Here is a 14,997-nt window from a genome sequence, read left to right as displayed (position 1 = left end):
GCGGAGATTGCAGGGAGCCGAGATCGCGCCACTGCACTCCAGCCTGGGAGACAGAGCAAGCCTCCGTCTCAGAAAACAAAACAAAACAAAACACCCTATGACCTTAGAGTTAATGGTAAAACTCAATGGGAGGAGTGAGGAAAAACATATATTAAAATGACGAAAGTGGAGTCAGGTTACTTTGCACCTTGGAGCATGTTTTAACAGTGGTTGCATTAACAGGGATCAGGAAGAGGTTTGGGGGCACAAGATTAGTTCAGTTTTTTTTTTTTTTTTTTTTTTTTTTAAGACAGGGTCTCACTGTTACCCAGGCTGGAGTGCAACGGTGAGATCTCGGCTCACTGCAACCTCCACCTCCCGGTCTCAGCGATCTTCCCACCTCAGCCTCCCTTAGTTCAATTTTTGAAATGTCAATTTTGAAGTGACAATTTTATAATGCAGCAGATATACAGGCCTGGAACGGTGACTCACGCCTCTAATCCCAGAGTTTTGGGACACTGAGACAGAACGATCCCTTGAGGCCAGGAGTTCAAGACCACCTTAGGCAACATTGGGAGACCCTGTCTTTCTCTCTCTCTCTCTATATATATATATTTAAAAAGTTGCTTAATTGTGAAAATATAATGATATTAGTAAATTAGAAGATAATTTACTAATTTCTGGTGGTCCTTGCTGAAGAATGGCACATGAAGTTTATTTTATTGAACGTGTTTCAGATACTGCTGTTGGGGGTGAGCCTTTACCCACTGCTTTTTGTTTTTCTAGTTTTTGCTTTTAACTACAGTCTTAGAAGGAAGCTTATAGTAAGAATACAATTGATTTTATTACACATTAAACAAGTCCCAGAGTCCTCTGATTGGGAATATCTTGAATGAAAACTTCATTCCATTAGAACAGGGTAAAATATTGCTGGCCTTGGAATACAATCTAACACCAGAGAGAAGTTTCTTCTCCAAGTGAGTATTAACATATATAATGCAGGTAAATTAGTAATAGCACGACAAATATTAGCTGCTATTATCATCATCAAGTTAAACACAAACGTATCACAAATATACGTACGTAATTCTCCGCAAATGTATATACTAGTCGTCGATACTGGTTCATACAGTTATTTTCATTTTTTACTTAAAAGTGTAGCGTTCCTGGGAAAATCACTGATTAGGTTCAGATTAACATATAAAGCAGTAAGAACTTAAAAACAAAGATAATATAAAAAGAGCTGCTTTTAAAGGTTATGTTCTATGTATTGTACAGGGATGTGGAATATAATCTTTTTCATAGGAAAACTAACGCGCCTAGGAACCATTCTCTCGTGCGACTTGGTCTCCAGCCGGATCTCAGTCAGTGTGGAACTAGGTTGCCGCACACGTTGGCGGGGGTAGGAGGGTGTCAGACTGGCCTCGGCACCACGGAAGATCCATCCCGGAAGTGCTTACTGGTCGTCTCCATGCGCCGGTTCCTGGGCGTCGTAGAGCCAAGGCGCGAGGCTCGGACTGAGAGGTAGAGCTGGGGGAACCGTAAGCGCCCTCCGCCCGGGACGTGAATCGCTGCTCCCACCGGGCTAGACCCGGCGCCATCATGCTGCTCTTGCCAAGCCCCGCGGACGGCCGGGGCACCGCCATCACCCACGCTTTGACCTCTGGTAAGTGCCCACCCAACCCCGGCTCCTTCCCACCTCAGCCGCCCCTGCCTCAGTCCTCCGCCTTGGCAACCCTGGGCTGTCTCTACCCTTGACCCTGGCGACTAGCCAGCCCTGGGGCCGTGTGGAGCCGTAATGGGTGCGTTTTTGCTCCGTGTTTTAAAGTAATCCTACCCTAGATTAGAAGGAAGGAGGGTGAGGGGTGCCTTCCTTTTGCTCCTACCGTTGGCTGCTTCCTCTCGCCGCTGCTGACTCATGGATTGGCCTGAACATTTCGGGACCGAACCCCCCAGTACCCCAGAAAGATTCACATAAGCCTGTCTTTGCCTACGGCGGAAAGACTGCGCGCAGCGAGCACCCCACGTGCCTGGGGTCGTACAAAGCTTTGCTGCTGGCGGTCTCTTAAACACCTTTCTCCCTCTCTACGTTTGTTCCGGCCTTATTTTTTAAATGTCATAACTCAGACACCGCTCCTCATATTCGGTGTTAAAAGACTGTGCTGCTGAAAAGATCCGCGTACATTTTGAAAGGCAGTTATTACAAGTGAAACTTGTCCTGCTGCTGTAGATTTTAGATTTATGGCCCAGTACAGTGATGAGTATTGTAAACTTAAGAGTCTCCAGTTCCAGTCATCTACAGTAATTCCCATAGCCAGGTACATAAGCGTTTGTTGAATGTGATTTTGAACATTACCCATGGCACATGTTGCATTTGTGTGTCTCCTTGTGCCTCTTACAACTAGAGGAAAAGGCTTAAAAGGCAGTATTTTTAAAAGCCACACACACCCCGTACTACAAGGTAGTACCTTTTTGACAGTGTTTTAATCCTCTCCTGTGTAAGGTGGAGGAAATCTTAAACTAAATTTTTCAGGGATTTTCCTTCTTCGAATTGCTAATATACACATGCACAGTGATTTACCGCCATTTCCGAGGAATAGATGATATCTTTACTACAAGTTTTTAATTTCAGAGAGTTGTTATGGTCTCATTCAAGCTTCCTAGGAACTGAATGAGATGAATAGGTATCGTTCCCATTTTATAGGTGAAGACATCCTGATTTATTTCAGGCCACACAGCCACTGTCAGACCTAGTCTGAAACCCAGAGTGTCTGGTTTCAGATTGAGAGCTTGTTCCGCTACAGCTTAGCTGCATTAGTAAATCCCCGTTTACTGCTTGGAAAATTGTTTTCAGTACAAATTCTTGTTAGTGAATCCTTAAAATTTTTAAGAGCTATAGTTCAAGATTTTAATAAGTAAGATGGTTTGAGTTGGCTGGGTACGGTGGCTCACGCCTATAATCCCAGCACTTTGGGAAGTCGAGGTGGGTGGATCACCTGAGGTCAGGAGTTCGAGACCAGCCTGGCAAACATGGCAAAACCCTGTCTCTACTAAAAATACAAAAAAGTAGCTGGGCATGGTGGCGGGCGCCTATAATCCCAGCAATTTGGGAGGCTGAGGCAGAAGAATCTCTTGAACCCGGGAGGCAGAGGTTGCAGTGAGCCAAGATTGCGCCATTGCACTCCAGCCTGGGCAACAAGAGCAAAACTCCGTCTCAAAAAAAAGATAGTTTGCGTTGCTTTTAGATTTTTTATTTTTGGTGAGGCTAGCTCTTCGTGACAATTTATCACTATTTATTACTTTATTAAAATTATTTGTCTGGGCGCAGTGGCTCACGCCTGTAATCCAAACACTTTGTGAGGCCCAGGCGGGCGGATCACCTGAGGTCGGGAGTTCGAGACTAGCCTGACCAACATGGAGAAACCCCATCTCTACTAAAAATACAAAATTAGCGGGGCATGGTGGTGCATGCCTGTAATCCCAGCTACTTGGGAGGCTGAGGCACGAGAATCATTTGAACCCAGGAGGTGGAGGTTGCATTGAGCTGAGATCTCGCCATTGCACTCCAGCCTGGGCAGTAAGAGCAAAACTCCATCTCAAAAAAAAAAAAAAGTGAAAAGATAAATAAATAAAATTATTCGTCTAAAAGTCAAGCAGTTTGCAACATTTCTTCCTGTTCCTCAGCTTACTCTCATATCCCGAGAAAAGTACTGATTTATTGTTGACATTACTAAGTTTTTTTATGTTGTCAGATAACTGGAAGAGGTTGATTAAATACTCTTTAATACTAGGAAAGGATAATTTCTTGTTAACCCTCATGTAAACTGGATGACTGCAATTATTTTCTTAGTTGGTGGTTTTAAAAGTATATTCTTGTATCACTGTTTTGATTTTATTTCCTGAAAAAGTTAATTGCCTTGAAACAGATTTATTCCATGCAATACATTGAAGCCTCTCTTAACACTTTCAATCACAGCCTCTACACTTTGTCGAGTTGAACCTGTGGGAAGATGGTTTGAAGCTTTTGTTAAGAGGAGAAACAGAAATGCTTCTGCCTCTTTTCAGGAACTGGAGGATAAGAAAGAGTTATCTGAGGAATCAGAAGATGAAGAATTGCAGTTGGAAGAGTTTGCCATGCTGAAAACACTTGATCCCAAAGACTGGAAGGTATTCAATATCTGAATATTTTGTTCAGTCAGATGCTTTGTTAGACATAGACAGTTTTCTTGGGAGTTTTCCATTAATAAACCATGTTTTAAGATGGTTCAGCAAGATGACTATAATTTAGCATCTGTTTATTACTAAGTCTTGAGTGGGTTAGCACTAGCCATGAGATACTGTCTCTGCTGGAGAAATCCAGGAAGAGTTCACAGAAAAGATAATGTTTGCACTGGTCTTAAAAGGACAGGCGGCAGTTAGTGAAGCAGAGAAATGAGAGAAGTATTCTGGGCCGAAGGAGTAAGATATACAAAGACACAAAGGAGTAAAAGAATATGTAGTGCCTCTTGAGGGATCGATGAGTCGTATAGGGTACATGCAGTATGGTGGTAAGAAATCTAGTGTCCTTAAAATCTTTTGGACTCTAGACCAAACTCTGTTGTGTCCTTTTTACACCATGCTAAGGAAGGAATTAAAATTTATTTTGGGGACAGTAAGATGCCATCAAAAGTTTCTTAGCTAATTTTAGAAAAGTAATTCCCTTGGCAGTACAGAAAATTTGCTTGAAAGGGGGCAAGGGACTGGAGGGGAAGTGAATAGTTTACTGTTATAGGGCTAGTGCACTAAGGCAGACCTGTGACTGAATCCTTGAACTTACTGTGTGGCTGGGTTTTGAGGAAGAAGGGACAGATTTCCTTTTTTTGGAGGTAGAATTGATAGGCTTTGGTGACCCTGGCTGTGTGGCACAAGAGAAAGGGAAGTATTCAGAGGTCCTCCCCAGCATTAGGGCTTGAGTGACCTGCTAGAGTGTGAGGTCAGTAACCAATGCTGGGATGAGGATATGAATGTTTGTGGGAGGTGCTGTTTGTGTCCAGGTTTGGCTATGTGAAGACTGAGGTTTGGTACCATAGTGGTGAAGCTGTCTAGTAGTTGGTTAGAAATTGGTCTATGACTCCAAAAAGAGGTTAGAGCCAAAGACTTTTTGAAGTCATTGGCACATAGTGGTGGTTGCTGTGGGGAATTGAATGACATCAGCAAGGGACAAAAGTATAAACAAATAGATAATGCTTTAGTAGCTACTTGTATAATAGTTAAATGTGTATGCTGTGGAATTGGAGTGCCTGAATTCAAATCTGGTTCTGCCATTTGGTGCACTTGGACCTTGGGAAAGTTCCCGGACATGTGTGTACTTCGTTTCCCTTGTTGCTACAGTGAGATTGTTACCAGCTCAGAGGTTTATCTTGAGGGTTAATAAAAGGATGCTTATAAAGCACTTAAGTTAGTACTTGCCACATGATAAATGCCAAACAAATAATGGATAAAAAGAGTTCCTATGTCATTGGTTGTTTAGAGGGCTAAATGAGCTAAGGCATATGTATAAAACACTTGGAAAAGTAAGCACTCAGAAAGTGTTAGCTGATTCTCCCACCACCTCATCCATTAAAAAAAAGAGAGAGACTGAACATTGAGGAGCATGGGTATTTCCAGGGTAGGAAGAGGAGGAAAAACAGCAGAAGATACTAAGAAGGGTAACAGAAGTAGAAAGAAAACAAGGAAAAAGACACTTTGTTATCTGAAAAAAAGACTTCCTAAACATCAGGCACCGTATTCTTCCAGAAACTAAGGGAGGAGCAAGGGGGGAAAAGAGGCAGGGTGCGGTGGTGGCTCACGTCTATAATCCCAGCACTTTCGGAGACTGAATCGGGCAGATCACCCGAGGTCAGGAGTTCGAGACCAGTCTGACCAACATGGTGAAACCCCATCTCTACTAAAAATACAAAATTAGCTAGGCGTGGCGGCGCATGCCTGTAATCCCAGCTACTTGGGAGGCTGAGGCAGGAGAATCACTTCAACCCAGGAGGTGGAGGTTGCGATGAGCCAAGATCACACAATTGCAACAAGAGCAAAACTCTGTCTCAAAAAATAAAAAGGGAAAAAGAGTCACGTGTGTCACTGCTTCAGAAAAAGATCAATCACATAACATGAAAAATTATTTTAAAAAACATTGTACGGGACATGGTGACACATGCTTGTAGTCCCAGCTACTCAGGAGGCTGAAACAGGAGAATCGCTTGAACCTGGGAGGTGGAGGTTGCTATGAGGTGAGATCGCGCCACTGCACTCCAGCCTGGGCAACAAGAGCAAAACTCCATCTCAAAAAAAAAAAAACACAAAAAATGCTGGATTTGACAAACTACTTCAGTGCTCTCATTGAAAGCAGGTTGAGTAAAATGATTGGGAAGGCAAGAGATTACAGTGGATGAGGAGCGATTAGGAAGTGATGAAGTAGGACCAAAGTGTAAAATACCCTTTCAAAGCTGGGTAGTAAAGAAAATGAGAGAAGATAGTAACTTGAGAAGAAGGCAGAGTCGGGAAAAGACAGAACTGGGGAGTGTCGAGATCTATAAGAGGGAGAAGGTCTTTGGTATAGAAAGAAGTAGATTGTATCAGAGTAAGGTAGCAGGGTTCATTCGCTTGTTCGGTTTATTTTCATTCATCAAATATGGATCAAACACCATGTCAGATACTGTTCTAGGTGCTGAGGATACTGTACTGAACAAGACAGTATTACTGCTTCCACATAGCTTATATTCCAGTGACACAATAAGTAAAACAAGAACATGTAGCCGTAAGTGCCATAGGATGACCATAAGCTATCAGCAGGTGCTAAGAGAAAAAAGGGGTCTTTGGTCAAGTAGGTTTGGAAAATGCTAGGTTTTACAGGTTTCCGTTTATTTTTTAAATCTAATTACAGGACTTCTCAGAGCCTTTCTTAGGCTTTTGTGCCTATAAATCATCAAGGAGGCTATATAATAGTCCACATTTACCCTTTTTAAAATTTATATTTTATTTTATTTTGATACAGAGTCTCACTCTGTTGCCCAGGCTGGAGTGCAGTGGCGTGGTGTCTGCTCACTGCAACCTTCGCCTCCCAGATTCAAGCAATTCTCCTGCCTCGGCATCCCAAGTAGCTGGGATTACAGGCAGGCGCCACCACGCCCGGCTAATTTTTTGTATTTTTGGTAGAGATAGGATTTCACCATGTTAGCCAGGCTGGTCTCAAACTCCTGACCTCATGATCCGCCCACCTCAGCTTCCCAAAGCATTGGGATTACAGGCGTGAACTAGCACGCCCTGCCTTTTTTTTTAAAGACAGGGTCTTGGCCGGGTGCGGTGGCTCACACCTGTAATCCCTTGACCCTTTGGGAGGCCAAGGCAGGTAGATCACCTGAGGTCAGGAGTTCGAGACCAACCTGACCAACAAGGTGAAACCCTGTTTCTACTAAAAATACAAAAATTAGCCAGGCATGGTGGTGTGCACCTGTAATCCTGGCAACTTGGGAGGCTGAGGCAGGAGAATTGCTTGAACCCAGGAGACGGAGGTTGCAGTGAGCCAAAATGGCACCATTGCACTCCAGCCTGGGCAACAGAGCAAGACTCTGTCTCAAAAAAGTAAAATCTTAAAATCATTTAAAAAAAGAAAAAGAAAAAAAGGGTCTTGCTCTGTCGCCTATCCTGGAGTGCAGTGGCATCATCATAGCTCACTGCAGCCTCTACTTACCAGATTCAAGCAATCCTCCTACTTCTGATTCCTGAGTAGCTGGAACTGCAGGTGCACACCACCACACCCAGCTAATTTTTAAAAATTTTTTTGTGGAGACAGGAATCTTGCTTTGTTGCCCAGGCTGGCATCATATTCCTGGGCTCAAGCTATCCTCCACCTGGGCCTCCCAAAGTGCTAGGATTACAGGCTTTAACCATGGCACCCAGCCTAATCCACATTTCTCAACCTTATATGACCATAGAACCTGTTTTATACAGAACCTTTTACCAGACACCTGATGAAATGTCACTTTGGGAAATGCTGTATTAAGGTACCAGAACACAAGGGATGGAATATATTGGCTCCATTTCAAATTTGACTCCCTTTTGTGTTTTTATCAGAACCAAGATCATTATGCAGTTCTTGGACTTGGCCATGTGAGATACAAGGCTACACAGAGACAGATCAAAGCAGCTCGTAAGTACTTAGTTATTTTGAAATAATCACATATCTATTATAGGAACACCCTATGCTTTAAGTACTTAGTTATTTTGAAATAATCACATATCTGGTATAGGAACACCCTATGCTTTTTAAAAGATACACGGTATCATAGTCTGCAGCTGTAACTACATTTAACAGCATGCGTTATATTGTCATAACAAGCAAAAAACCGTGGTCTCCCTTGCCGTCAGAATCAGAAGAAAGCAATCCATTTTACATGTGGACTTTCCCATTAGGGATAAGAAATTAGGATGGGTGTGTGTGTGTGGATACAGAATATTCTCCCAATGGCAAGCTTTTAAAAAATAATACTTCGCCTCTCTTTAGAAGTATGGCCAGCTGTACTTAGTGGATACTGCCTTTTTCTTTGTTTTTTTTTTTTTAGGTTATTTTGTAATCTTAGGTCACACCTTTATAGATATCACCCTGTCTTCTGTCCAAGAAAGTTGTCTGATGTTTTATTGTTGTTTTCATTGACAAAGTTAAAATTTGGCATGGGACAGGGTAATGTTGGGACCCCAGTCTTCATATGCCTTATAAAACACCATCCCTTAATGCTCCTAAATGTCCTATGCTTTGCAATCCTGTGGACGTAATTTCTTATACACATGATCAGTTCAACTAATAAAGTTTAGTGAAAGAGGTAAGAGATGAAGGTGATCAGTTTTCTATCTTAGGAGAATGGGAATGTTCTGCCCTCCACTCTGGAGAATGGGTATTGAGGTCAGAGAGGGTGAGATTGTGGCCACATGGAAAAGGAGTAGGGAGTCAGGGCCTGTCAAGAAGAGGAGGAATTATACTTGAAGGAAGATGACTGAAGAAGAACGCCTATGCTAAAAATTATTGGTCAATACTTAGTATAGTAGATGAACTCAAAATCGTCCCCATTACTGCTTACATTTAGGAAAATCACAGGAAATATTTTTTAACAAAGTGAAGGAATTTATCAGATTATTTTAAACCAAATTTGTTTAAAGGCTGGCATGATTCTAGACAAAGCATATGCTAGTGCATGTGAATAGTTATTCCAGTATACATAAATGCCAGAAAAATCCATTTGCCACGTACAAGTGTTTGCAAAGTTTTACTATATGAAAGAATAGCGTTGGCCGGGCGTGGTGGCTCACGGCTATAATCCCAGCACTTTGGGAGGCCGAGATGGGTGATCACCTGAGGTCAGGAGTACGAGACCAGCCTGGAAAATGTGGTGAAACCCTGTCTCTACTAAAAGTACAAAAAAATTAGCTGGGCATGGTGGCAGGTACCTGTAATCCCAGCTACTTGTGAGACTGAGGCAGGAGAATCGCTTGAACCCAGGAGGTGGAGGTTGCAGTGAGCCGAGGTCGCACCATCGCACTCCAGCCTGGGCAACGAGAGTGAGACTGTTTCCAAAACAAAATGAATAGCATAAAAAGACCAAATATGTCTCAATACAGATAAATTTGTTAATTAGAATTGATGTATAACTGTGAAAATAGTTTGTGTTTTAAGGTGAAATAATTCTTTGTTTCTCAAAAGATTAAAAATGTGCAATAAATTGCAAAAGAAACATTCATTTTCTTCTGTTAAATTCACTCTCTTTTTTTGAGACAGAATTTCGCACTTGTTGCCCAGGCTGGAGTGCAATGGGGCGATCTCGGCTCTCTGCAACCTCCATCCCCTGGGTTGAAGCAATTCTCCTGCCTCAGCCTCCTGAGTAGCTGGGATTACAGGCATATGCCACCACACCTGGCTAATTTTAGAGATGGGATTTCACCATGTGGGTCAGGCTGGTCTCGAACTCCCAACCTCAGGTGATCCACCCACGTCGGCCTCTCAGAGTGCTAGGATTACAGGCATGAGCCACAGCACCCGTCCTACATCCACTCTTTTTATTGGCCTTCTAGAGATAGATTTTTAGCCAGGCACAGTAGCTCACACCTGTAATCCCAACACTTTAGAAGGCCAAGGCAGGCGGATTACTTGAGGCTGGAGTTCAATACCAGCCTGGCCAACGTGACGAAACCCCATCTCTACTAAAAATACAAAAATTAGCCAGGTGCAGTGGTGCATGCGTGTAAGCCCGACTACTTGAGAGACTGAGACATGAGAATCACTTGAACCTGGGAGGCGGAAGTTGCAGTGAACTGAAATTGTACCAGTGTAGTCCAACCTGAGCAACAGAGTGAGACTCTGTCTCATTAAAAAGGAAAAGAAAAGAAATATAGCTTTTGAATATGTATTCTCTAGCCAAAAGTTTTGTAGCAGCAGTGCAGAGATTGTTAACAATAAGGGTAATTATAACTTACTCATTACCACCCTTGCGGAATATTCCATCAGTCTTTATTCAGAAAGAAGCTGTCATTCTTGCACTTCTGTCACTATAAAACACAGTTGCTACTCCCTGCTTTCTGAAAATCTTTCTAAAAGTTAAAATGCAAAGTTACTGTTTGCAAATCTGTAATTATTAGCACAAACAAACCTAATGAAAATGGAAGTCTGGTACCATTTGAGGGCCTTTGAGTGCTTGCTTCATATTACAAGCAAAGTTATTTTTGTTGAGTATATTTTGAATGTCAGTAATGAAAATTAATTAAGTGTGAAGTAGGAGCCGGCTGTGCTGGCTCACGCCTGTAATCCTAGCACTTTGGGAGGCTGAGGCGGGTGGATCACCTGAGGTCAGGAGTTCGAGACCAGCCTGGCCAACATGGCGAAACCCCGTCTCTACTAAAAATACAAAAATATTAGCTGGCAGTAGTGGCGGGTGCTTGTAGTCACAGCTACTCGCGAGGCTGAGGCAGGAGAATGGCGTGAACCCAGGAGTTGGAGCTTGCAGTGAGCCGAAATAATGCCACTGCACCCCAGAAACTGGAAATCACCCAAATGTTTAATAACATGGAAATAGATAAGCAAACTGCTGTATATTTTGGTGCAGTGTAATACTAATCAGCAATTTTTAAAAGAACAAATTGTCAATACACAGAAAAACATGGATGAATTTCAAACCATGAATAAAAGAAGCCAGACACAGACATACTGTAAGTTACATCTACTTGAAGCTCAAGAACATACAAAAGTGGTGACAGGCATCAGAAAATGGTTGCCTCAGCTGGTAGAGGATGGGAGCCCAGTGGAAAAGGGTACAAGGGAACTTTCTGGATGATGGAAATGGCCTGTTTTCTTTTGGGTAGCAGTTACATGAGTGTATATGATTGTCAAAACTCACTGAACTTAATGAATTCTTAAACTCTGGGCATTTATTTTATGTAAATTTTATCTCAGTTGAATCAGATAGATATGATTAAACAAACCAAAAATACCAGTCACTTGGGAAATTAAATATATTCTTTTGAGCCTAGACAGAAATAAAAATTATGCAATAGACTTCTTTTTTTCCACAAGAGTAAGATTACTGCTTTACCAAAACTTAAGGACTGGCAGCTAGAGCTGTACCTTAAGTAAATTCATTGCCTTAACCTATTCTGTTACTTTTTTCAAAAGAGGGAAAAGATGAGGTGGAAATTCAATTCAGAGGTTTAAAAGTATAGCACAAAGGAAGATGCAGGAAGAAAATAAATAAGACAATATCCCAAAATGGGTTTTATAAGAAGAATAAACAAATACAAGTTGAGCATCCCTACTCCTAAAATCCAAAGTCCAAAATGCTCCAAATTGTGAGTGCCAGTATGACACTTCAAAGGAAATGCTCACTGGAGGATTCTGGATTTTCAGATTTGGAATGGATGCTAACCCAGTAAGTATAATGCAGATATTCCAAAATCTAAAAATATTTGAAATCCCGAATGCTTTTGGTCCCAAGCATTTCAGAGACAGGATACTCACGACGTAGTGAAATACACAAAGAATTAATCATGGTGGCTCATGCCTGTGATCCCAGCATTTGGAAGGCTGAGGTGGGCGGATTGCTTGAGCTCTGTAGTTCAAGACCAGGCTGGGCAACATGGCAAAATGCCATTTCTACAAAAATACAAAAATTAGCTGGGCATAGTGGTGCATGCCCATGCTGCTCAGAAGGCTGAGATAGCGCTTGAGCCCAGGAGGTGAAGAAGCCCATGCAGTGAGCCATGATCACACCACAGCACTCCACCCTGGACAGTAGTAAGACCCTGTCCCCCTGCCCTCCCAAAAAAAAAATAAACAAAAAAAAGGATGAAAACATTAAAGTTACCGAAGGATTTACTCCTAAAAACAATTATTAGGCCCAGATCATTTTTCAGGTGAATTGTTTCAAGTGTTAAAGAATCAAAAATTCTAATGCTGAGTATAAACTTGATTTTTTATGTTGTAATTGGAGAATCAGTTAATCATAAACTGTTTTGGAATAATTCATTTTGTTAAGTTGTACAGTTTAATGTAATCTGAGTATGCAAAACCTAGCAGAGAGCTCAAAAAATCCTACAAACAATTCCTATTAATATAATGAAAAAAAAAACCCAGTTAAAATGTTAAAATAATAGCAAATTCAAGAAAAGGGAATTTTGATACACTGTTGGTAGGAATGTAAATTAGCATAGCCACTATAGAAAATAGTATGGAGGGCCGGGCGCGGTGGCTCAAGCCTGTAATCCCAGCACTTTGGGAGGCCCAGACGGGCGGATCACAAGGTCAGGAGATCGAGACCATCCTGGCTAACACGGTGAAACCCCGTCTCTACTAAAAAATACAAAAACCTAGCCGGGCGAGGTGGCGGGCATCTGTAGTCCCAGCTACTTGGGAGGCTGAGGCAGGAGAATGGCGTGAACCCGGGAGGCGGAGCTTGCAGTGAGCTGAGATCCGGCCACTGCACTCCAGTCTGGGCGACAAAGCGAGACTCTGTCTCAACAACAACAACAAAAAAAGAAAATAGTATGGAGATTTCTCAAAAAATTAAAAATAGAATTACCATATAGCCCAGCAGTCCCACTACTGGATATTTATCCAAAGAAAAAGAAAACAGTATGTCAGAGGGGTACTTGCACTCCCATGTTTTTATTGCAGCTCTGTTTATAATAACAAAGATAAGGAATCCACCTAAGTGTCCATCAGCAGACCAATGGATAAAGAAAATGTATATGTACACAATGGGATACCACTCAGCCATAAAAAAGAATGAAATCATGTCTGCAGCAATATAGATGGAACTGGAGGTCATTATGTTGAGTGAAATAAACTAGGCACAGGAAGGCAAATATTGCATGTTCTCACTTTTGAGAACAGTGGGAGCTTAAAAAGTTGATCTCATGGAGGTAGTAGATAGAATGATAGGTACCAGAGGCTGGGAAGGGTGTTTGGGGGAGAGGGATAAAGAGAGGTTGGTCAGTGGACACAAACATACAGTTAGAAGGAATAAGTCCCAGTGTTCTGTAGCAGAGTAGGGTGACAATAGTTAACAATAATGTATTGTATATTTCAAAATAGCTAGAAGAGAGAACTTGAAATGTTCATAATACATAGAAATAATAAACACTCAAGTTGATGGATACCCAAATACCCTGACTTGATCATTATATGGTTTATGCATGTATCATGAATTATGCACAAAATGAGGCCAGGCGCAGTGGCTCATGCCTGTAATCCCAGCACTTTGGGAGGCCGAGCCGGGCGGATCATGAGGTCAGGAGTTCGAGACCAAGCCTGGCCAACATGGTGAAACCCCGTCTCTACTAAAAATACAAAAATTAGCTGAGTGTGGTGGCAGGTGCCTGTAATCCCAGATACTTCAGAGGCTGAGACAGGAGAATCGTTTGAACCCAGGAGGCGGAGGTTGCAGTGAGCCGAGATTGCACCATTGTGCTCCAGCCTGGCCAACAGAATGAGACTCAATCTCAAAAAAAAAAAAATGGATTTTGTTCGTGTATTATGAACAAAATATCACATGTACCCCGTCAGTGTGTACAGATACTTGTATTATGAAAAAATAGTGGCCAGGTGTGGTGGCGCAGGCCTGTAATTCCAGCACTTTGGGAGGCCATGGTGGGAGGATCGCTTGAGCCCAGGAGTTTAAGACCAGCCTGGCCAACATGACGAAACCCCTTCCCTACAAAAAATAAAAAAAGTTAGCAAGGCATGGTGGAGCGCAACTGTAATCCCAGCCACTTGGGAGGCTGAGGTGGGAGGATCACCTGAGCCCAGGAGGTTAAGGCTGCAGTGAGCCAAGATCGTGTCACTGTGCTCTAGCCTGGGCAACAGAGTGAGACCCTGTCTCAAAATAAAATAAAATAACAAATGCAATTTAACAGTATACTAAAAGAATAATAGTGTTCACGAACACAGTTTCTCTCAGATATCCAACTTAGGAAGTATATTAATATAGCAAAATTATACCTCAGATAATATTAAATCTATGTGATTTCCCAAGTAGGTAGTGAAAACACATACCACAATTTAACACCCATTCCTTTTTGATAAGAATTTTGAAAAGAAATGTAGTTAATTCCCTACTTTGATAACTGTTTCAGGCCCACAGCTAGCAAACTTTTAGCTATGTGGCATTAATGCTGTTACCTAAAATCTAGGGGTGAAGCAGCCTGCATTTTATTTTTTATGCTATTTTGGGAGTTTGGGTTAGTGAGTTAAGTTATTAAATAAGAGACAACTGTTGGAAAGAAGAAAATAAATACATTTGTAGATAATATAGGATCTGCCTAGAAAAGCAAAAGAGAGTTAAGGGACTAGATGCAAGAAAAATAAGCAAAAATTACAGTTTTTGTAAGTTACCATCAAATATATAAGAAAGCTGTGGTCATTATAAAGATAACCGCAGGGCAACAATAAGTAACCAAAACAAGCCCTTGTAAAATTTACTATTATAAAGATAGTATCACAAATCAGTG

The 14,997-nt window shown here is 41.9% G+C and overlaps 1 protein-coding gene across 3 annotated transcripts in view; it reads left to right on the top strand.

Annotated features, from left to right (window-relative positions):
• Nucleotides 1-286: 286 nt before the first annotated feature.
• DNAJC2 (DnaJ heat shock protein family (Hsp40) member C2) overlaps nt 287-14,997 on the top strand; it is a 35,112-nt gene continuing 20,401 nt past the window's right edge. Inside the window, exons 1-3 of one of the 3 annotated variants that reach the window (XM_007982463.3) lie at nt 287-1,645; nt 3,956-4,146; nt 8,083-8,158. In XM_007982463.3, the coding sequence (XP_007980654.2) occupies nt 1,582-1,645; nt 3,956-4,146; nt 8,083-8,158 (331 nt within the window). In that variant the 5' untranslated portion in view covers nt 287-1,581. The remainder of the gene's footprint in view (nt 1,646-3,955; nt 4,147-8,082; nt 8,159-14,997) is intronic. The other 2 variants (XM_073009217.1, XM_038004529.2) reach the window with 2 other exon arrangements.

The sequence above is a fragment of the Chlorocebus sabaeus genome, chromosome 21 (genome assembly GCF_047675955.1).
Source record: "Chlorocebus sabaeus isolate Y175 chromosome 21, mChlSab1.0.hap1, whole genome shotgun sequence".
Lineage (NCBI taxonomy): Eukaryota > Metazoa > Chordata > Mammalia > Primates > Cercopithecidae > Chlorocebus > Chlorocebus sabaeus.
This window is presented reverse-complemented; position numbering and strand designations above follow the sequence as displayed.